At 44.4% G+C, this 24162-nt stretch overlaps 2 protein-coding genes across 2 annotated transcripts in view; both read right to left on the bottom strand.

The window, feature by feature from the left end:
* Window positions 1-1351: 1351 nt before the first annotated feature.
* Window positions 1352-23945, bottom strand: LOC127224288 (H-2 class II histocompatibility antigen, E-D beta chain-like). Its single transcript, XM_051187259.1, has 5 exons — window positions 23846-23945; window positions 8328-8594; window positions 5454-5735; window positions 3871-3975; window positions 1352-2032 (listed from the first exon to the last, which is right to left on the bottom strand). The coding sequence occupies exons 1-5, from the start codon at window positions 23943-23945 to the stop codon at window positions 2019-2021; spliced, it is 768 nt and encodes a 255-aa protein (XP_051043216.1). The 3' UTR covers window positions 1352-2018.
* Window positions 3598-24162, bottom strand: part of LOC127224284 (H-2 class II histocompatibility antigen, I-E beta chain) — a 41779-nt gene continuing 21214 nt past the window's right edge. The window contains exon 6 of the mRNA XM_051187254.1: window positions 3598-3631. Coding sequence (XP_051043211.1) covers window positions 3618-3631 — 14 coding nt within the window. The 3' untranslated portion in view covers window positions 3598-3617. The remainder of the gene's footprint in view (window positions 3632-24162) is intronic.

Here is a 24162-nt window from a genome sequence, read left to right as displayed (position 1 = left end):
GCCAACCCAGGATCAACGTGAGGAGACCTGTGGGGAGCTGGAGGGGGACATGAGGGTGACTGTGACCTTCCCCTCCCACACCCCACTTTATATTCATATGAAATCCTCAGAGAAAGTTTTAAGAGATTCAGCATGCAAATAAGAACAGTACTGATTGGACTCAGTGTATATCTGTGTGTATACAAGTGTGCACACGTGTATATATGAATGTGTGTGTGTATGTATATATGCATGTGTGCATGGTGCATGTATATGTGTGTGAAGAACTCATGAATTCTAGAAGTGGGAGGCAGTGGTTGAGCAATCATGGCAGGATCTGGAGGAGAGAAGGAAGGGCAGAAATGATGTAAATTTACAAATATGGAATACTTATGTATAAACTCCCCAAGTAAGATTTTTTATGACAATATTTTTATTTAAATTTGAAACAAGCTTGTTTTACATGACAATCCCAGTTCCCTCACCCTTCCCTCCTTCCCTCTTCCCCTGCCTCCCATCGCCTTTCTGCTCCCCACGGAAGGTGTGGCCTTCCCCAAATATGATTTTTAAAGGAGAGATTTAGAATTGATATTTGGCTCTTAAGACGCCTGTATCTTTAGGAGAATAAATCTCAAATCTGAGAACCTGGCCTGAGATTACAAGTGAGACAGAGTGGGACGGTTGTGGGTAGAGCTTGGAGCGACTGAGGAGGTCCACACACGTTACCAGGTGGGGCTACCGATCAGGGACCCCGCTGCAGAGTCCTTTGCCTTAGGAGATGGCCAGGAAATGTTGAGGACCTGGGGTTGGATGCTGAGACATGAATCTCAGTAACCTCACGCTTTGGGAGCTGCCCTCTGGCTGATAGTGGAATTTGGGGAATTGGTGGAGCCTTTACTGGGTGAGTCTGGCCTCAGGAGGTGGCCACTAGGGTAGGGCTGCTAAAGGTCTTACCCATCCCTTGTTTCAGTCTCACACAGGCTTTCTCCTCTGGTTGGTTCAAATTCATTTCTGTTTCTGTAACAAACACCCTGGCAGAAGCAGGTGGGAGGTGTTTACTTGTTGACAATTCCAGCTTTCAGCCATTATTGCAACAAACTCAGGGCAGAAACCCACAGTCAAGAGCAGACAAATCAGATGTGTGGAATGTAAGTGCTGAACTGTTGAGAAAATGGTAGAGACTACACACAGTGGCATTGGAGGAATTTGTTTAGGAAGGGCCAGAGTGCTCCAACATTAGGGAATCAGTGATTGCGTCCACATTAACTGAAAGATGGGGAAAGCAATTGATCACCTGGGAGACCCAGACAATGAATTGTGGGAGAAATTAGCATTTGCATTTGGTCTTAAAGATTTTATTTTATTTTAAAGAACTGATTTCTTAGGAAACATGTAATAAAAAGCAATTTATTTAATCTGGGAAAAGACAGCTGTGGGGTAGAGCATTTGGAACCTCCCCACTTGGTAGCTAGGACATTATGGTGTTGGGTAGTAAAAAACTGGCAAAATAAATAAACAAAAAGTATTAGGATTTCAAAGAATACCAAATGTAATTGTTTCATTTTTTATATAACCATATATTTAGGAAGTAAAAAAATAAACAGACAAATGTGTGGTGATATTTTGTTTATGCTGTAACAAATAATGCTTGTCTGAATATCACAGTGTAAAGCTGAGCCACTAGTTAGCCATAGAGGCCAGGCAGTGGTGGCCACACCTTTAATCCTAGCACTCAGGAGACAGGAGACAGAGGCAGATGGATCTCTGAGAGTTCCCTGGGCTACACAAGATTGAATCTGTCTATAAGAAAAGCATAGCTCACACAAAGATGATCCCAGCACTTAGGAATGGCAGGCATTTAATCCCAGAACTAGAGAGGTGGAGACAGGAGGCTATGGCTGGGCAGGGAGAGGGATATAAGGTGGGAAGGGACAGGAGCTCAGGCAGTCTGAGGGTTTTTAGGGACAGGGTTGCCCTTTGGTCTGAGCATTGTTTGAGGTAAGGATTCTAGTGGCTGGCTGCTCTGCTTTTCTGATTCTTCAGATTTCTACATCTGCAGGGGGAAAAAAAAGACCAATTTGAATTCGTACTACACAAATGCATGGCATTAATAATGTAGGATACAAATCTATTGTAAATACACTTCTGCCAGACAGGAATGGTAACAAAGTCAAGACGATGATACTGAAAATGCCAACTATTCAGACAGCACTAACAACACTTTAGGAAGACTTTTGTTTGGGGGAAAAGGAGGCAGTTAAGCACATGGAGGGATAGAGAGGGAGGTGGTAAGACTGCTGGACATATTCAAGGTGTTCTCTCCAGTTCTCTCTAAATCACTATGCAAACAGAAAAGTGCTCGGAAAATCAGAGCTTCACGTGTTTATTTTACTTGCTGGTTGTATCTAGTTCTCATCTCTATTAGCAATCTGGGGACTCATTAAGCTGTCTCAAACTCCACATGTAAGCACTGAGGTTTCGTTAGATAAGGAAATTATTGGGGGGAAAGGTCAAGTTGCTGACAGTGTCAAACACAACCAACAACACTCTCAGAAAATCTACTTTATGCGAATAATACATAATAAAGTATGCATAGAATTTCCCCAAAAGGATGAGACTCCTCTGAGATGCCGTGTAAATTCTGTAGCCGTCACTACACTGAGGTAGACTTCAGAGATGATGGCTCACTTCTTGGATTTGGTTTTGAAACTAACTCTTCATATCTGAGTGGAACCAACACTCAGCATTTTGCTCTGTGCAGGTCCATGGCGGGGCAGACATCCAGCAGACTTCATCTAAACTCATCCACACTGTTTTGTCATTATGACACCTGGGGGGGGCTCTACCTCATCAGCCTTGTGCTGCCTTTTAGGTTACACAATCACACTTGTTTCAATCTCTATGGTTGTTTTGAATGCTTAGGAACTGCCTTTGGTTTTTTAAATTACAAGTTGAAGTCAGCTGGGTGTGGTGGTACATGCCTTTAATTCTAACTATCAGAGACAGGGGCAGGTAGATTTCTGTGAGTACGAGGCCAGCCTAGTCTACAGGTCAGTCAGGGATACATGTGTTATTACAGTGTAGAGAGCATGGTGTTTGATTTATACACACACACACACAAACACACACACACGGACACGGACACATACACAAACACATACATGGACATACAGATACACGGGAACACACATATACATGAATATACATACATACACACACACAAAAACACACACAGACATATACACACACAATGTTTAATTCAGAATTCAGCATATGCATTACCTCACATACTTATAACTAAACAAGAGCCATGTTGTGGTCATGTAATCTTTCCTTCCTATTTCCTATAGCTTGTCTTTAAATTGCATGCTTATTTGAGGAAAAACATGGTAAGGGATCGTGTCACAGGATGGGTTCAGATCAACAGACAAAAGGGCAGGACAAGGGAGGGGAGGAGAATTCTATCCAGTGCTGTCCCAGGCAGGGCTGAGCCAGCCACCAGGGAGCACAGGTCTGCAGACCCAGGGCCAGGAGGCGGTCCTGGGAAAGCACTGTCAGTGGAGGAATGTGAGACAAACAGGACACATTTTTAAACATGGAGACAGGGATGCTCCTTTCTCCAGTCTTGTCACCTCAGCTCAGCTCAGGAGCCCTGCAGAGCACAGGGACACAGGTGTTTCCAGACCTAACTCTGCAGTGGCTTGTCTCACCTCAGGCCACTCTAGCAGCCATAGAGTGTTGTTGAGTTCAGAAGTTGTGTAGAGTTTGAGGTAACCTGGGTGATGTCCATCTTCACAAAGGTTCTCCTGATACCCGGTAACTAACCTTAGTAAAGCCACAACTCTCCCCGGAAATGCTATGGAGACTATTGGCCCCTAGCAGGCTCCTTACCTCTCAGCTTCCTGAAGTAGAAGCATTGCCCTATAGGCAACAGCAGACCCAGCACGAATATAATTCCACTCCATATCTTGTTATGTGTAGATGTAGATTGAGCCCCTGAGGAGGGAAGCCATGTGTGTGTTTTATCTCAAAGTCAACGCCCCTCATCGAGGGCCTGATATTCAGAGCACTAGGGAACTAGAACGGGCCACTCCTGAAAGGTATTTCAGAATCACACAAAACAGCATAAGTGGAAGACTGTAGCTGCAGCCCTGGGTGGGAAATTTAATGTCTGGTTTACTTTATAAATCTACACTATCCCTCATAATGAAACTCGTTACTTAATTTCTGCTAGCACACTGGCAGCAACTGGTGGCTAGGTAGTGTTGCATACTAATATGTTGGCCAACAATATGGATCCATGAGTGGTCTCTACAGCCAACAGGAAAGGAGCATAGCAGACCAAGAAGTCAACTGTGGTACCTGTGGGCATTTTCCAAGGGCACCAGACAGACACAGGTTCAGAATGGAACAAGACCAAGAGGAACCAAGTATGTTGTCACCCAAACCTAGAGTGGCCCTTTGTCTTTATCCTGCTACTGATTGTGTCTAATCTCAAGGCAGACAGAGTCATCTGCACTTTGTCCTGCAGTAGTAGCAGCCACCCAAACTCTTGGGTCCCCTGCTGAACTCATCTGCATATCAAACATTTTCGGGTGTGGAGACCACCTTCTCTTACACTTGTGGGATGAACTGGGGTGGCCACCTGGGGTACCTTTCCAATGTCATCTGTAGCTCTGGAGTCCATAGCCTCTTGTGACATAGGTACATCTTACTCAAGAATCCTGTGCACCACAAAGAACTAGTTGGTGACACTGATTATCCAATGACATTTTGTTTTTTGTTTTGTGTTTTCTTGGTCCCCCCCTCCCCAGGACAGGGCTTCTCTGTGTGTCCCTGGCTGCCCAGAACTAGCTCTGTAGACCAGGCTAGTCTGGAACTCACAGAGATGCATTTGCTTCTGCCTCCTGAGTGCTGGCAATAAAGGCGTGCACCACCACCACTAGTGTGGTGGCAGACACTGGCAGGATTTCCTGAAGAAGATGAGGCAGGAGGGTCTTGAGTTTGAGGCCAGCCTGGGCTCCACTTTACACTTACTGTCTTGAAGAGGTATATCTAATTTCAGTTCCATTCTGGGATTATGGCCTAAATCTTAGAGAGACACTTTGTCCCGATCCTTGCCAGAGAACCTACCTAGCTCACGCTGTGTGCTGTACTGGGGATTTCTGTCTTCATTGACACATCTGGCAGAGGGTGACCAGAACCTTTACCTAACCTATCTAAATATTTTATTTTTCAATGACTTTCTGCTTGGCTCCCTTCTTAATCAACCAGTATAGTGGGTGTAGAGATTAAACTAGGTGAGGTACAAAAGCCAGTAACTTGGACATTCTATGTATCCTTCTCTGTGGAGTAAGGCACGCCCACTCCCTGATGGGCAGAGATTCACAGGGTCAGGGAAAAGTGATAGGCGGGGTAAGCCACGCCCCTCGATGGTGGGCAGGGACTCACAGGGACAGGGGCTTCCCACTCACTCCACTCCACTGTGGCAGGGCTGGTCAGGCTGGGATGCTCCACCTGGCAGGTATAAACCTCTCCACTCTGAGGAACCATCTCCAACATCACCAGGGTCTGGTAAGTCCAGTCTCCATTCCCGATCAGGCCCGTGGACACGACCCCAGCCTTCTCCTCCTGGTCATTCCGGAACCATCTGACTACAATGTTCCCCGGGTAGAAGCCACTCACAGAGCAGACCAGGAGGTTGTGGTGCTCCAGGGGCCGAGTCTTTGTCGGGTACACACTCACCTGGGGCTCAGCTAGAGGAGAAAGGGAGGTGAGAATAAGTCCTGAGGGCAGAGCTGTCCTCTCAGCTCAGCTGCCTGTCTGCCTTTATCCACCCAGACTGAAGTCCAGACAGACCTCCTAAACCTTCTTGTAACATTAATCCTGGTCTCAGGGCCCATGGGATCTGAAGGACTCTAAGGTTTTATTTTATAGCTTGTAACAATAATTCTTGAACTGGAATTGTCCCAGTTTTTCAACTGAAGACAGTGTAGATGGACCATGGGCACAGCAGCTCAGGGCACATACCCCCTAAAATAGCTCAGGAATGGTTCTACCCTGGGAAACAGGTGAAGAGAGAGGTGACTCTCAGAGGCCTTGAGGAAAGGAAAATGTAAAAAGTCATTACATTTAGGGCCAGAGAGATGGCTCATCGGGCAAAAGGGATTTTGGCCAAGAAGGATGACCTGAGTTCAACTCCCAGGATACACATGGAGGGAGGGAAATGACTCTCAAAGGCTGTCTTGTGATCTCCACACCTGAAATGCAGAGTTCTCTTCTCTCTGTTTGTCTGTCTTTCTTGGATGTCTGTCTCTCTCTCCCTCACACACACACTATGTGACACTCGGCAGAAGAATCTTTTTCCTTTGCAAATCAAACATACCTGAAATAAGAATATTGTTGTCATTGTACAACTGTGTCTCTTTCTGAGCTGACACTTGTGGCCCAGCCAGGGTCTGGGGATCATGTTACCAGGGGTTGGTTTTAGGACAATCCTTCACATAGCTGCCTCTATGGAAACATTTATTCTGGGGAAATATTTCCTCTCAGTCCTGCAAATGTCACTTCTAGGACTGATTGACACACATGAACAATTTTTCAGAAATTCTTACGAATAAAATTTCTTCAAAGAAAGCAATGAAAAACAAAAATACAAACCCCAAACTGGAGGAACTGCCAATCAAATGTCAGTGAAGTGTCCAAAAATCAATTTCATGAACAGCCTACAGCTTCGAAGCTCTGAATAGGCCCAATCTTGCCTCAGAAGCTAAGCAAGGGTGCTGGGGAGGTGGCTCAGCAGTTAAAAGCACTTGCTGCTCTTGGGGTTCACGGTCACTTGTAACTCCAGCTCCAGGGGACCCAGGACCCTCTTCTGGTCTCTGAGAGCTCCGCATCCACATGTACACACATACATACATGCAATTAAAAATAAAATAACTTTTATTTTCAAGGAGCTAAGCAACATCTGGCCTGGTTAAAACGTGGACGGGAGATCCTGCAAACCACTGAGGGAGACACTGGAATTCAGAGCAGCGTACAATGGGTGAAGCCGAGTGTTTAAGCTGGGTCTCTGCTGCTGTGAAGAGACACCACAACCATGGCAACTCTTTAAACATTTCACTGGGTGACTGGCTTACAGTTCTGCGGTTCAGTCCATTATCATCGCGGTGGGATGTGCCAGTGTGCAGGCAGTGTGGGGCTGGAGGAGTAGCTGAGAGTCCTACATCTTGCAGGCAATAGGAAGTGGGGTGGCACCAAGGGAAGCTTGAACAAAAGCCCGCCCCACAGTGACACACTTCCTTCAACAATCCCACACCCCCTAACAGTCCTTTCAAACCACCACATTTAAAGCAAGAATGGACTTTCCTTACCAATTCGAACCATGTTGTAGAAACACAGGAAGACAAGGGCATTACAAATAAAAGACAGGCATGCCTCTTTATCATTGTAGTTATATTTTTACATAATTCATTAAACTGTCCTTACGCAATATCACACAGGTACACAATGCATTCAGTCCACCCCATCCTGCTATCCCCATCACTGATTCCCCCATGAATCTCTCTGTCTCTTGCACATTTGTGTCTGTTTGTTTTGTTCTGAAATATTTGGCAGCACAAAAAACAACACTCTAACAAACTGAATGTGTGCTAAACCACCTCAACTGTAGAAGGAATCTGCCATACTTCCTTATTAGCAGGACTATATAAAACAGCACATTAAGAATAAAATTATGCCTTAAAAACCAGCTTACAGATCATTAAAAATATTTATTTTCATTTATTTATGTGTGCGTTTGTGTATGTAGGTCACATGTGTGCCAGTACCTGTGGAGGCCAGAAGAGGGCGTTGCAGGTTTTGAGAGTGAGCTACCTAGTGTGGATGCTGGAAACCGATGTTGGCTCCTCTAGAAGAGCAGCAAATGCTCTTAACCACTGAGCCATCTGTTCAGACTGTCTAGCCATTTCAATGGTGTAAAAATACATAGGCCAAGAAAAAAAAAACAACAAAAATTTTTTTAAAAGATTTTGTTTTTATTTTTAATTATGTGTGTGCATGAGTGCATGTGTATGTGTTCCAGTGTGCACACATGTGTGTATGTGTGTGTGCAATACTCATGGGGAGCTGGTAGAGGGATTCACATCCCCTGGGGTGGAGTTATAGGCCTCTGTGAGCTGCCCACTGTGAGTACTGAGAACTGTAAGAACACTAAATGCTCTGAACCATTGAGCTCTTTGCTGCCCCTGGAGGGCCTTTTGACCAAAAAGAAGCCTCAAGAAGAAGATCACAGGTGCATCAGAGTTCCACACATACCTTCCCTTACGCTCCTCCAGCCCAATGTTTACCTTTTAAGTTCAACAGGAACCAATCAACCAGTCTGTAGTTATTCCTGCACCTGTCCACTGAGGCCCGATAATTGTCCAGGACATCCTTCTGGCTATTCAAGTCCTCAGCTATGGGCTGCCCCAGCTCAGTCACTGCCAGGAACTTCCCAATGTCACTGTCAAAGCGTGCAAACTCTTCCTGGTTATAGATGAATCTGGTCACACTCCTCACTTGCTCTGTCCCATTGAGGTAATGACACTCAGCCTTCAGCTGCTCCAGAAAATGTGCTGTGGGGACAGGAACACACTCTATTGCAGGCTCTCTGGGAGGAGATTCAAGCAATGTTCCAAACTGGGATGTTAGCAAAGGGAATGACACATGCAAGGAACTCACCTCCTACACCCTCTAATTCCCAACTACCTGCACCATGAGATCAACTGAGGCAGAGGGAAACTAGAGTTTTGTTGCTGTTGCTGTGATAAAATATTCTGGCAAAGACAATGTAGGAGAGAAAGGGATTGTTTGCATGATAATTTCAGAGTACAGTCTACAGCTGCCTGCAAGTCAAGGCGAGAACTTACAACATCCTATTCACAGCCAGGAGCAGAGAAAGAATAATCACATGGATCCTCACATCTCTCATCTAGCTTCCTCTTCTCCGATATTCTTCAGGCACCCCTGCCTATGGAATGGTGCCATCCACACTGGGCTGAGTCTACCTACATCAGCTAACAATCAAGTGTAGGGCAAAAGGGTCAGTCAAAGAAATTCTCCATGTAGCCTTTGGGAGGACCCACTTCTAATCTGGATCTTTAAGTAGGAAGACACACCTTAAACCAGATCTTTTGAGCTGGGAAAATGCCTTGACCTGCGAGACTTCAACCTAGAACCCAAAAACCCAAGAAGGGGATGGGGGTGTGTGTCAAGAGACATGGGGGAATTGACCACAAGACAGGATTCTGATCAAGTGGCAAACTTTATTTTTCTACCCAGAGGTTATATATTCAGCAGAGCAAGGATGTAGGAAAGGGGCAGGGGAGGTAAGAAGAATAGTTGAGGACTAGCTGTTCTTACAAGCAGAATATAGAAAATCACAAAGAATGAATGTTGACATGGGTGGAAAGATCAGGAGTTTTGAGAACAAGAAAGGTTACTATGGTGATGGGGCTAGTGGTTATATGCTAGGCTGATCTGGCTAATTAGAGCTAGTTACTAAATCATCAAACCTTTGTGGAATAACTGAAGGTTCTAAATGTATAGCCAAGAGAAAGCCAGAGTTCAGCCAAGCTTTGTTCCATATCTGAGCATAGATCCAGCTTCAATTTCCAACAGGAAAAGACAAGATTTAGCTTCCTGGACTGAGCAACTTCTGGATTCTTGAACTTTCTGTTTACAGCTAGCCATTAATGGATTAGCTGAACCACAATCTGTAAGTCCCTCTTATATAGGGGAGAAGGAGAAGGAGGAAGAGGAGAAGGGGTAAGGGGAGGAGGAGGAGAAATCCACTTTGGCTTTGACACCAAAGCCAACTCTGCCCCTGACCAACTGAGAGAGGAAATCAACCAATCCCTGAGCAGGAAGTCAATCACTGAGCAAGAAGCCAACCAATCCCTGAACAGGAAGCCAATCACCTAGCAAGAAGCCAACCAATCCCTGAGGACCCTGATTCTGAACCAAGAACCAATAAGGAAACACATCCAGGATCTGAAACCTGAGCCAGTGAAAGAAACATTTCATCCCTGAATCAAGAACCAAAGAAGGACACCCTGACTCAGAAGTCACTGCTAACGAAACACACTTTGTCCCTAGAATCAGAGCCAGTGAAAGAAATACCCCTGGCCCCAAAACTAGAGCCAGAAAGCTAAACAATGCCAGTGAAATAAATACAGTTTGACCTGAAATCAGAGCCATCTTTGCCCCCAACCCACTAAACTAACCAACTCCTGAGCAGAAAAACTTCTCCCTACAAAGCCCTATATAAGCCCCTTTGCCTATTCAGTTCTGTCTGTCTTTTTCCACCATGGCAGAAGCAGCCACTCTGCTGGACTCCTCCTTTGCAAAGAAATCTTTGCCAGAGCAGAATAAAAGAAACTTGCTGGGATGTTCCCTTAGGGGACTCAGTAAAGCTGTAGCAGAAAAAGTAACAACTTTTCTTTGGAGCCAGAGGAATTGCTACATTTCTGCAGGGGCTTCCGCATAAGTCGACTGGAGCCAAAGAAGGTCAGAGAAGAAGTGCTTAGCTCTCGGATGGTCCCTTAAGGGAACAGAGCAGAGCTCAGCTATAACAGTCCTCTCTAGGAGAGGAGCAGGACTGAGGATACCATCCCCATCAGGGCTGAGCTGTCCAACAGAGCTTTGTAGCTCCAGAACTGCAATACACTTGCTTACATTTTGGTACTGAAACCCCAGCACTACCACTCACTTACAGGCAGTCCCTCACAGGCATGCCCATGGGCCATCCTGATATAGATAATTCCTCATTAAGATGCTCTTCCCAGGTGATTTAATTTGAGTCGTGTCAAGTTAAAACTAACCAGCACAAAAACCATGCAGGACAGCCCCCCCCCCCTTTCTGATCCTGCCCCATCTACCCACCTGCTGCCCTTTCTCGTGCCCACAGGTGATGGGAGATGTCATTCTGTAAATATGTCTCTCGTATTAGTAAATGAATAAAGCACTGTTGACCAGTAGGAAAGAAGATAGGCGGGACTAGGAGACAAGGAGGATTTGGGAAGTAGTAGGAAGGAGATTCAACATGTAGGACCCAGGAGAACAGAGGTCTTGACCCTGTCTTCGGTAAGATAAGACCACATGGAAATACTTAGATTGATAAAAATGGGTTAATATTTAAGACAGAGCTAGCCAATAAGAAATGCTAGTAACAGGCCAGCTTTATATCTAATACAGCGTCTCTGTGTGTTATTTGGGGCTGGCACAGCTGTGGGACCAGACTGCCAGGAAACAAACTCGTAACACACAGGTCTCACCCTCATCTGAAATAGCACCTACCTAGAATTGTTTATAAAACACCCCTAGTACTGGCCTTAGGAACCCTAAGAGGAAAAATTCTATCTCTTCTTTCTACTCTTGGAGCTTAAAATTCTGGAAGTAAGGGATGAAATTATCCAACAGTTGGAACATTCAAACAGAGGTGCTTCTGTTGACAGGGTAACAAGGCAGATGCTAATGAAACACAGCACAGAAAGACACTAAGGAGTGACTTTTCAGATATGTAAGTGCTGTGGCACGCAAAAAAAAAAAAAAAAAAAAAAAAAAAGGAAAAAAGAAAGAAAAAGAAAAAAGAAAGAAGGAAAGAAGGAAGAAAGAAACAAAAAGAGGAGGAGGAAAGAAGGAAGGGAAATGCAATAAAAATAACTTTGAATACAAATAAATTTACAAATCAACTGATATAAATGGCTGAAAATATAAAAAAAAGACTCAAGTATATCCTGGTTACAAGGAACTCATCACATTTATGAACTATATAGAGGCTAGGAATGAAAGCTGGGGAAAGATACATATTACACAAATGGAAACTAAAAGTGAGACAAAGTAACAAATCTCATGTGCAGGAGACAAAGAAGGTGTTAGTACATTGATACAATGATAAATTTAACAAAAATGACTAATAGCTATAAATATATATGCACACACCTGATATGGGAACACCACAATATATAAATCAAGCATTAATAGACCTAAAGAGAGAAATAGACTCTAATACAGTGATAAATAGGGCTGCCAATACCCCATTCTACTCAAAGAACAGAGAATCATCAAGGAAACTGCTGACTTTAACTCCAAGGCACATCCAACAGACCTAACACAGTTACAGAGCATCCCATCCAACCACAGTAGAGCACACATCTGTCCTAGCAGCCTGTGCACATGCTAAGCCTTGAATTAAGGCTCGGTAAAATTTGCATAAAAACCAGCTCATGCATCATCCATCATCCTAGACCAGAATAAAGTGAAACTACAATTAAAAAACAATTAGGAAATTGGAAACAATAAACCAGGTGTGGATTATACAACATGCCCCTAAATGGCTAATTGAAGAAAGTAAGAAGGAAAATAAAGAACTTTCCAGAAAGAAGCCTGTAGGCCCTCAAGGCACCTTGAGCTAGCCTGAAGCTGTTGGCAGGAACTCCTTGCCCCAAGGCTTTTGTTGGTACTCTTCCCGTGACACACACCTCGTGACAACAGATCTTGTGACACACACCCTGTGACAACCATACCTCGTGACAACACAGGGAGGAGCTAAGCCAAAAAATTCCTGTAATTTTCTACTGTGCTATAAGTTGGTATTTAAGCCCGTTCTTGCCCCTCAATAAATGGCATTCGGCATTTGGTGTTCCGACTTTGCCATTGAACGAATGACCCGCTGTCTTGTCTTTATTTCAATCTCTAGGCCTTCGCCCGATTCGTGGAACAGATTGTAGCGCGGGCGCTACAAGTGGAGGTCCCGCCGAGATCGGGAAAGAAAGGATCACCTAAGAGATCACCCTCGAAGGCCGGCCGGCAAAAGTAAGTGAATGAGGGTGTATTGAAGGATTGGTGCCAGTAACTGTAAGGAAAAGCTCAGTGGGCAATTAGTGGCCCTATTGAAAAGGCAGGGCACCAGGATTAAAACAAGACAACTAAAGAATTCATTGCCATAAAGTAAAACAAGAAATGGCATAGATGAATAGGACTTTTGAGGAAGTACAAAATTTAGAAGAAGGTAGAAGTGTTAGAAAAGGAAAGACAGGTGTTTCCAGTGATTGAGACAGTGGATCCTCAGATAACAGGGTTAGGGAGCACAGTCCATTAAAGGATATAAAGGATATAAAACAGCTTAAAGAGGCTGTCACTGCTTATGGGCCGATGCTCCTTTTACTCAGACAATTTTTGAGTCTTTTGCAGCGTTAAATTGCACCCCTAGTGATTGGATGCAGCTCTGTAGAGCCGTGCTGAGTGGGGGTGACTATTTGCTCTGGAGAGGCGAATTTCAAGAATTTTGCAAGGAAACTGCGCAAAGTAATGCTGTTGCCGGATTTCCTGCTAGGAATTCAGATATGCTCATGAGCGCAACAAGTGGAGGGCAATATGCTACCCTTGCAACTCAAATTCTTTTTGACCCAGAGGTCTATGCACAAATTGCTGCTGTTGCTACTAGAGCTTGGAAAGTCCTGCCTAATGAGGCTGCAGGAGATCAAATATCTAAGGTATTGCAGGGACCCTCTGAGCCCTATTCAGAATTTGCAGACCACCTCCTACAGCTGGCAGGCCGCATTTTTGGTGATGTTGAAAATGCCATGCCCATAGTTAAACAATTGGCATTCTAAAATGCAAACAAGTATTGTAAAGAGGCTTTACGTCCCCATAAGTCCAAAAGTCTTAATGACTATATACGCATATGTCGGGACATAGATGGTCATCACATTATGGGCCAGGTTATAGCTTCAGTCATGAAAAGAGGGGAGAACAATGGAGGAGCCAGACCAAAGACTTGCTTTGGATGTGGACAGCCAGGACATTTCAAAAGGAACTGCCCCCAGGGTGTGACAACGCAATTGAGCCCTAGGCCAGGGCTTTGCCCACGTTGCTGTAAGGGTCATCATTGGAGCAAGGAATGTAGGTCAAAGACAGATGCCCTTGGTAATCCTTTACTGGCTCAGGGAAACTGGAAGCGGGGCCAGCCTCGGGCCCCTCAAGCCCAGGTGTACGGGGCAATGGATACACCTGTAACCCGACCAATACAGATGATCCCTCAGAGAAACCCCTTTATGTCCAGGACCTTATCATAGGTACCCTAAGAAGCGCAGGATTGGACCTCTGTTCTGCCACTCGAGCAATATTAATACCACAAATGGGCACTCAACAGGAGTCTTTGGGCCTCTTCCCCCAGGAGCAATAGGGATATTGTTAGTGCCTTGTTGAAAGGAATTAGAGTTATTCCAGGAGTAGTAGATTTAGACTTTCAAGGAGAAATAAAAATCATGGTTAGGGCAGAAATGGGGGTATTAATGATACCACAGGGTGCTCGGATAGCACAATTGGTTCTTCTCCCTATGTTCAAAACCAACAATCCCTTTTTAAAGGACACCAGGGGATCTGCTGGTTTTGGGTCCACAGGATCCATGGGTGCCTTTTGGGTATCAACTCTTGAACAGAGCCCCATGCTTACCCTTACCATACAAGGTAGATGATTTTCTGGACTTGGGGACACAGGGGCGGACTCCTCAGTAACAGCCAAAAAAAAAAAAAAAAAAAAAAAAAAAAAAAAAAACATTGGCCACAAGCATGGCCTCCAGCCAGCCTCCACTCATTTACAAGGAGTGGGAACTGCTGTGGCTCCAGAATGTAGTACTCAGTTTCTTAAATGGTCAGATGATGAAGGACATACAGGAATTTTTCAGCCTTTTGTGTTAAGTCATATACCTGTTAATCTTTGGGGGAGAGATGTGCTTCAGGCCATGGGAGCAGTCCTTACTACTGAGCCTGTTAAAAATATGCTGGCTTACCAAGGTTATGTACAAGGAAAAGGACTGGGTAAATTCCTACAAGGTGACCCTCAGTCTGTTGCATCCAAAAATTTAATTATCAAAAGAGCCGGAGATTGCTCTGGGCTGGGAAAATTTCCCTAGGGGCTATTGCTATGCAGCCTGTTCCCATTCCTATCACCTAGAAAACTGATAACCCAGTATAGGTGGAGCAATGGCCCTTATCTATTGAGAAGTTACAGGCTGCACATCAACTTGTAAAGGAACAATTAGAGGAAGGACATATTGTTCCTTCCACTTCCCCATGGAATACCCCAATTTTTGTTATAAAGAAAAAATCTGGAAAATGGAGACTCTTACAAGATCTCCAAGCTGTTAATGATTGTATGCAAATTATGGGAGCAACACAACCTGGCTTGCCTTCCCCTATGGGCATTCCTCGAGGCTATCATTTATTAGTTATAGACCTAAAAGATTGCTTTTTTAGCATTCCTTTGCATCCTCAGGATAGTGAGCGATTTGCATTTAGCATTCCTTCTATTAACTTTAAAGAGCCTTATAAGAGATATCAATGGGAGGTGTTGCCTCAAGGAATGGCCAATAGTCCCACTATTTGTCAAATTTATGTATCATTGGCCATTGCCCCCATTAGAGAGAAATTTCAATTCCTATATATTATACATTATATGGATGATATTCTTTTAGCCAGCCCTGTTTCTAAGGAAGTGAATGAGGCTTCATAATCTTCAACTAGCGGGCTTAAGATTAGCCCCAGAAAAGGTGCAACAAGAATTTCCCTATCAATACCTGGGTCATCAATTGTTATTTTCTGGTATCCGTCCTCAAAAGATTACTTTAAGGCTGGATAATCTGACCACCCTTAATGATTTTCAAAAATTACTGGGAGACATAAATTGGGTTCGATCTAGTTTGGCCCTAACCACTGGGCAGCTTAGACCATTATTTGATATTTTACAAGGAGATTCTGATCCTACTTCTCTGAGCACCTTAACGCCTGCTGCACGAGAATGTATACCGCTTGTGCAAAAAATGTCTCCAATCTGCACATTTAAATTATATTGACTATTCTCAGAACTTGATGTTATTAGTCTTTGCTTCAGTGTATTCCCCTACTGCGGTATTTTGGCAAACTGGTCCTATATTATGGGTGCATGAACATGCATCCCCAAGAAAGACAGTTAGATCTTATCCTCAGGCAATGCTTTCTATTATTCAAAAGGCATACAAAATGAGTATTCCAGTTTTTGGCAAGATGCCGGATGTAATTGTTACTCCCTATACTCAACAACAGATACAATGGCTTCAACAGTTTGATGAGGAGTGGGCACATTTCTCGTGTTCCACACCCTGCTGCTTTGATAGTCATTTTCCTTCCAATAAGTTAGTTCATTTTTTTAAAAATCACCCTGTGTGTTTCCCCAAGGTTATTTCCCAAAATCCTCTGAAGGGGGCCTGTAATGTATTTACAGATGGCTCTTCAAATGGTTGTGCACTAGTTGTTTCTTTTCCCATTATCAAACGCTCTATACTTAAAGTGAAGTCTGCACAATTTGCAGAACTAGCTGCAGTACAATTAGCCCTTCAACATTTTTCTGATGAGCCATTTAACTTATACACAGATAGTAAATATGTGTATCATATATTGGCTCCCTTAGAAACTGCTGCTTATATAGCTTCAGTGTCTCCTGTACAAGAACATTTACTAGCCATACAAAGCCTACTATGGAGGTGCTCTCATCCAATTTTTGTAGGACATCTCCGAGCGCATTCTGATTTGCCCGGCCCTTTAAGTGAAGGAAATGCCATTGCTGATTTTAATACTAAAACAGATTGTGCCATCATGATGATGAAAGAGTCTGGGTATGAAGCAGCCTGCAAAGCTCATACAACCTTCCACCTTAATGCAGGGTCACTCAAATTCCATTTTAAAATTACTAGAGACCAAGCTATTGATATAGTTAAGAAATGTTCCCTATTTCAGAGTTCTTACCTATTCCACCCCTTGGAGTTAACCCCTGTGGTGTCACACCTAATGATATCTGGCAGATGGATGTTACTCATGTTACTTCCTTTGGTCGACTACGATTTGTTCATGTATCTATGGATACCCATTCTCATCTCATATTTGCCTCTGCTCATACTGGAGAAAGGCTTAAGGATGTTAAGAGCCATTGTTTACAAGCTTTGCTTATATGAGAATGCCCAGACAATTAAAAACTGATAATGGCCCTGCTTATACTAGTCAGGGTTTCAAATCCTTTTGCAAAAATTTTTTTATCTCACATAAGACAGGTATCCCTTATAATCTTCAGGGTCAGGCCATGGTGGAGCGTGCACATCGCATAATTAAAACCTATCTTCATAAAACAAAAAAAGGGGGAGTTTACAGGGTCTCCTCATAATCACCTTTCTCTTGTCCTTTATATTTAAAATTTTTTAACTATTGATGGTGCTGCTCAATCTGTGGCCCACAGGCATTGGCATCCTCAGTCATCCAACTATGGCTCAGTTGTGTGGAAGAATGTCACTACTGGACAATGGTGCAGCCCTGACCCAGTTCTAGTATGGGCCCAAGGGTCAGTTTGTGTCTTTCCACAAGACACAGATAACCCTATTTGGGTGCCTGAGCGTCTGATTAGCCATATGGGGAGGGACCGTGATTATAATAGCCAGAAAGAAATTTCAATGGACCTTCAAGAATATACCCATCCTGATGCCTGTGGGTCTGAGTAACCATATGTGGCCCTTTTCCCTGACCACTAATTATAGTTTGGATCAAGCGGCTATAAATTTACACTTTGACCCAAAGGATAAAAATTTCACCTTCATCTCAGGCACTTGTATTCTGGTTCCCTCCATTTTGTTGTAACTAATGCTACTAATTTTGGAGAAAGTTCCAATTTTTCTCAGCAGGTCTGCCGACTGGTTAGCTTCTGAACATACGAAGTAACAGCTGTCGTGGGCCAGGTACCCCAGGTGTGCAGCAGAGAGGAAAGGATTTCGGGATCATGGCTGCCAGTGCCGCCTCCGTCACTGAAGCAACAGTTTCTAGGATAACCCTCTCCCAATCTGTAAATACTGCAAACACAGTGGATCAACTATCAAGTGATTTGGCTGAAGCCTTAGCCACCCAAAACACACTTGATTATCTAGTACAAATTGGCATTTTTAAACTAAATCTACAAACTAGCCACCTATATGAACACTTGAATTTTTTGTGAGAAGCTCATATGGCTTCTTGTTCTCTGTCTTTCACACATATCTGTGTCAATGCATCATTTTTCTCCAGGAATCCTGGAGTGGTCAGTTTTTAAATTATACACGTGCTTTAGCCATGCAGACCATTAACATCAATGAAACCTGAGTACCACCTGCCAGTGCAGAAGACCTTTTAAAGGACTTCAACTTACGGGCACATTACTGGGGTTCATAGCCCTTGCACTTGGTGCTACTTCGCCACAGCATTAGACAGGCCCAGGCCAACTTTCAAACAAGACAGATTCTACTGTCTTTGGCTCAAGAGAAAATGCCTCTGCCCACATGTGGCTGACAAACTATTCACCAGAGACGGGTAAGGCAGAGGGGGCAAATATCCAACCTAAGACAGGACAATTACAGGCCTGGGTGACCTCTCCAATGACGGATAAGGAATTATGCTGACGTCCTCTGCCACCTAAGACAGGTGTTAGTTTATATTAAAAGAAAGGGAGACCTGTAGGGCCCTGTATGGACCCCCCACCCCACCCCCGGCACCTTGAGCAAGCCTGAAGCTGTTGGCTGGAACTCCTTGCCCCAAGGCTGTTGTTGGTACTCTTCCCATTTTGATAACACATGCCTCTGACAACACACCTGGTGGGGAGGAGCTAAGCCTAAAATTCCTGTAATTTTCTACTGTGCTGTAAGTCAGTATTTAAGCCCATTCCATCCCTCAATAAATGGCATTAGGCATCCCGACATTGCCATTGAACGAATGGCCCGCTGTTTTGTCTCTTTATTTCAATCTCTAGGCCTTTGCCCGATTCATGGAACAGATCATAGCCCAGGCACTACATTGCAGCACACAAAAGACAGCAGCATTTCCTGTAGCAGTAATGAAGTTGTTGAAAGAGACCTTTGAAGACCAATTCTGGGGCTGGAGAGGTGGCTCGGTGGTTAAGAGCAGTGGCTGCTTTTACAGATGGAGGACCTGGGTTCAAATCCCAGTACCCACATGGTGGCTCACAACTGTCTGTAACTCCACTTCTGGCCTCACTGGGCACTGCATTCTCATGGGACACAGACATACTGCATGTTAAGCCACCCATATACATAAAACTCTTTTTATTTATTTATTTTTTTGAGACAGGATTTCTCAGGCTGTCCTGGAACTCACTCTGTAGTGCAAGCTATTGTAACAGACTTTTTCTTTTGGGCAACCAACCAGTTCCCAAATCATGACACACAGACTTAATAGTTTTGAATGCTCCTCCTAGATTAGGCGCATTTTTGGCTAGCCCTTTTAACTTAAATTGACTAGTTTCTCTTTATCTACCTTTTGCCTTGGGGCTTTTTACCTTTCTTAGTTCTATATATCTCACTTTTACTGCTTGTCTGTGTCTGTCTGGAATCTGCCTGGCGTCTTGCCCTAGTCATGTCCTTCATTCTCTCTGCCTTCTCCTTCCTTTTTTTTTTTTTTTTTTTTTTTTTCTCTCAAGCTTAGATTTCTCCTATTTATTCTCTACCCTTTCTCTGCCCAGCTGTTGGCCATTCAGCTCTTTATTAGAACAATCAGGTGCCTTAGGCAGGCAAGGTGAAACAAATGTTACATAAATCTTTTCCTAATTAAACAAATGTGGCATAAACAAAAGTAACACACCTTTACACAGTTAAAGTAATCACAGCCAAAACAAATGTAACACATCTTTTCCTAGTTAACATAATATCCTACAACGGGGTGTCCTTGAACCCACAGAGACCCACCTGCCTCTGCCTCTGGAGTACTGGGATTAAAGTTGTACACCACCACTGCCCATGTGACAATCTTTTTAAACGTGAGCTTCTGAAACCCAAATGAGCCAATTAAAACACAGGAAAGGGAGCTAAAAAGACAACGCGCTGACAAGACATAACAATCAAATGGTCAACAAGGGTAATGAGATAGTTCTGTGGCACTGACCACGCCCATTGGGGGTGGAGCCATGGGCGGAGTGACCTGTGGAAGGAGGTCGGAGGGGGCCAGGAAAGGCGCTCTCTTTCTGGCGTGACTCGGACAGGAGAGGATCGGGTTGAATTTCCTGGTGTTCATCTGTCTAGGTTGTAAGTTATTTCTCTTCTGAATAAACATCTATTCGGCCTATTTGTTTATCCTGATCCTTATTTACCCCGATAAACAAGTGTTTGAGAAATACTCAGTTCCACAAGCCATGACAAAAGTACAAACCAGAAACACAGTTAAATATTGTCACAGCAGGTAGGGTGCTTCAGCAGAAGTTAACAAGGGCTGGTGCGGATGAAGGAAGTGAAAATTAATACAGACATCATGGTGAACAGTTGGAGAGTCCTCATAAGAACTAGACACTTGTGGGGATTAATTCAAAGATGAAATCATGTACCTAAAAGAAATCTGAGTCCCTGTTTGCTACAGTGCTGTTCCCATAGCAGAGTGTCCAGTCAGCAGAAATGCCTACCCATGGATGGATGGATAAAGGAAGTGTGTGACAGGACTTCATTCCCTTCATGGCTGAGTAGGATTCCACGGTGTACACATACTTCCTGGATGCCATAGGCAGCTAAACAAAACGAGTCAGACTCAGAAAGACAAAAGTATTCCCACTCATGAACTGAGATGTCAACTTGGATGAAGAGCAAAGTGTGTATGTGGGGGTCACCAAAGTAAGGGACGGCAGAGGAAGGGAGGTGACAAAGTTGAAAGGGGAACAAAAGGAAGTCAGAGAGTCGATCTTGCTTTTCTACAGCACAATGGGTTTATTACAGAGTTAAAGCAATCTACAGATCATGTCAATATGGCTAGAAGAGAAAGGAATTCCAATGCACACATGGCTGGTGCTTGGGAAGATGGATGCTTAGCATGATCACCAGCCACCATACACATGCTGATAAGTGAGGAGTCACTACTGCACACACAGTATGTCAGCAGTCACCATGTACACACAGTAGGTCAGCAGTCACCATGCACACACACACACTATGTCAGCATTCACCAGCCACTACACATACACACACTATGTTGGGAGTCACCAGCCACCATACATCTAGTGATGTGTTGGGAGCTGAGCAAAAGCTCAGAGGTTAAGAACATTGCTGCTTTGACAGAGGACCCAGGTGTGGTTCCCAGAACTTACTAAATCAGGAGGCTCATAACTGCCTGTAAATCAGCTCCAGGGGGATTTGATGTCCTCTTCTAACCTCTATGGGCAGCTCCACTCATGTACACACACACACACACACACACACACACACACACACACACACACAATTAAAAAGTAAGAAAAATAGATCTTAAATATTTGTGTCATATCAACACATCATAGCCCAAGTAGATGCACTGATAGCATATTTTAATAATTTTTATTTGTGTTTTTAATTGCATCTGTGTGTGTGTGTGTGTGTGTGTGTGTGTGTGTGTGTGTGTGATGGCACAAGTGTGGACAGACCGGGACCAAACTCAGGTTGTCAGGCTTGATGGCAAGTCCTTTTCCCCACTAAACCATCTCACTGGCCTTCAGATATGCGTTTGTTTTCTTCTGAATTGTCTGTGTTTGCTTTTATTCGTGTGTGTGTGTGTGTGTGTGTGTGTGTGTGTGTGTGTGTGTGTGCTTGTCTGTACATGCACCACTGCATACAAGGCCCACAGAAGCCAGGATAGGGTATTTGGTCTCCTGGATCTGGAGTTTCAGACAGTTGTGAGCCAGACCACCAATGGAGATCTGCATAAAACTCTCCTTGCAAAAATAAAAGGCTACACCAAGGAGTAAATTCCAGAGCAGACAAAGTCGATCTTACTATTCACAAATCCCCGAGGACCTTCCTGAAGGAGAGACAGTCAAAACATGTGCATGCAGGTGCTGTTCTGTGGTGTAGCAAGCAGTATAAGCCTGTTTTCATTCTGTCTGGGTGGCAGCCTTCCAAAGACTTTTGCCCAGCATGAGGGTGCAGGATACAGCAAATAAGAAAATGGGGTGCCCAGACAAGCACTTGCTTGCTGCCTGAATTCAGATTTTCAGACTGAGGTTCTGGCCCTGAGTTTCACTTAGAATCCCCAACCGAAGAGGAGGGGCACACCTGATACTTCTTTACTTTCTCTGCACACAGGGCCCCTGCCCTCCCAGTCCACAGCACCAGGAGGTGCACGTGGGGCTCAACAACCACTGCAGAGGTCACAGCCATTAACTGTGGAGGCATCAATGAGCAGCTAAATCTGTAGGTGCAGTGACAGCAGGGGCTGTCGGCCATGGGGTTTCCATGCAGCGGTCACATGAAGCATGGCCCAGGTTTTGTTGTAGGGGTTGGGCCACCACCAAGAGACCTCACCCAGGTGCCTCCTGCGAACCACAGGACTAAGGCCACCACAGAGTCCCCATAAGGCAAATCCAAGTATATCTCTGTGATCTGTGGAATTAGGGAAAGTTGCTGGGTCTGCTGGGGCCAAATGAGCCATAGGGGAGGCTCCCTGACACCTGGAGGGACCACTCCTTAGTATTTTGCAAGAAAGAACGATCTGGATTTGTAGTGCTGATGCTCTGGGGTGTTAATGTCCTCTAAAGTTAGTGTGCTGCAAACACTGGCCCCTCACAACAGAGACAAGAAATAGAACATTAACAAGTGACCATTTCATGGGGACTTATCTAAATGAAAGTGTTAATGACTTCATGCATACATACATACCTACATACATACATAATACATATATGCAAATTTACATATTGGGGTTGCATCATCGTACTGGGAAAGGCCAAAGAGGAATTGTAAATACCAACAACTTGACACGGATGATGGATTGCAGACAGTGAGATGAAGGAACCTACAAGGTTTAGGGGAAACCCTGGCAAACCAGTAACCTTTATTTGCTGATTAGCTTCTAATCCGGGAGACGTTAGCTGCCTTCACGTTGTCTGCACCCCTGCTCAGGGTACATAGATTGAACCCTATGAAATTGTTGGTCCTGCCCTCTGCTGATATACAACAATATAACTTCATATCTTAAACTAGTTGAATCCTCTCCTTTACACTCAGGCAGGAAGGCAGCAGGTGCTGCAGAAGCAGTATGGGCTGGTTCCAAATAACAGCAAATGCCATCCTGTGATAGGATGGTAGAGAAACTGTTAAGACTTCAAGGCACTAAAGGGTGCACCATGGATGCTCCTTGTCTGGGAGGCTAACACATGCATTAAGTTCCAGGGTGAGCTCCAGGGTGTCTTTGACAAGAGAGAGAGTAAGAGAGAGGGGGGAGAGGGAGAGAGAGAGAACTCCAGGGTCCCTTCAACAGTAGCGAGAGAACACTAACTACTTCCCACAACAGCATCTCCACCACAAGGTTCAGGGCTCATCAACACTGTGGTTCAGGGAGAAGAGAAGATGCTATGATTCCTCTTGGCATATTAGCCAGATGTACTCATGCCTCAGATTCTAGTGAGGGCTACAACAGTTTTCTAGGACAGAGCTCCCAAGTCCTCTTAATTGCACATTTTCTTCCTTTAATTTTTTCTTTTAAATCATCTTAATATTTTAGAGAGATTCTGGACAGGTTATTATTTTAACACCCTATATTCTTCGTCTTTTCTAGCCCCTAGGAAATATGATGTCAGGCTGGAGGGGTCTCATGAGGGAGAAGGGGACAGGATTCATATGTGATCTCATTTACAAGTCTCAGAGGAGCATATAAGATCGTTTGAATGGAAATAATTTGTGATTCCTATGATTGAAAGAAGTGGTCAAAGAAAAAAATGACAAGTTTTAAAAGATTTAGTGTTGACCAAATGAAGCTAGTTCTCTTCCCAGCCCCCAGCAGCTCTGCCCCTGAGATGTGCACTTACGTCGGGGGTCCCTGATCAAAGCCACTGGAGGGCTCAGCGCCATCAGTGTCAGGACCACAGCTGCCACACCGGGGACTCTGGGGAGCCACAGACCCATCATGGAGGAGGAGGAGGAGAGGATGGTGGCCAGAGAAGCAGGCCTGGCTGACTGAGGACTGTGAGCAGCTCCGCCCACTGATGCCTGGCTGGGCACCTTCAGTGCAGATGAACCAATCAGCAGCAAGAACGGGGTAGTATCATCAGTTGGTGGACAGAGGTTCAGTATGAAGGTCTTTCTGGTTTTCAGTTTCCTATGTTAAGCAGAGGGCTTCAGCTCA

The sequence above is a fragment of the Phodopus roborovskii genome, unplaced genomic scaffold (genome assembly GCF_943737965.1).
Source record: "Phodopus roborovskii unplaced genomic scaffold, PHOROB, whole genome shotgun sequence".
Lineage (NCBI taxonomy): Eukaryota > Metazoa > Chordata > Mammalia > Rodentia > Cricetidae > Phodopus > Phodopus roborovskii.
Note: the sequence above shows the minus strand (reverse complement) of the source record. Positions and strands in the feature narration are given on the sequence as shown.

Excerpts from the sequence above, each read along its gene's own strand:
- LOC127224288 (XM_051187259.1), bottom strand. The coding sequence starts at position 23,945 with ATGATGGGTCTGTGGCTCCCCAGAGTCCCCGGTGTGGCAGCTGTGGTC. Across the intron at positions 5,736-8,327 it reads GTTCCTGTTGAACTTAAAAG|CTGAGCCCCAGGTGAGTGTG; the intron begins GTAAACATTGGG and ends TTTCTCCTCTAG. Across the intron at positions 3,976-5,453 it reads CCCTGCCACAGTGGAGTGGA|GGGCTCAATCTACATCTACA; the intron begins GTGAGTGGGAAG and ends TTCCCTCCTCAG.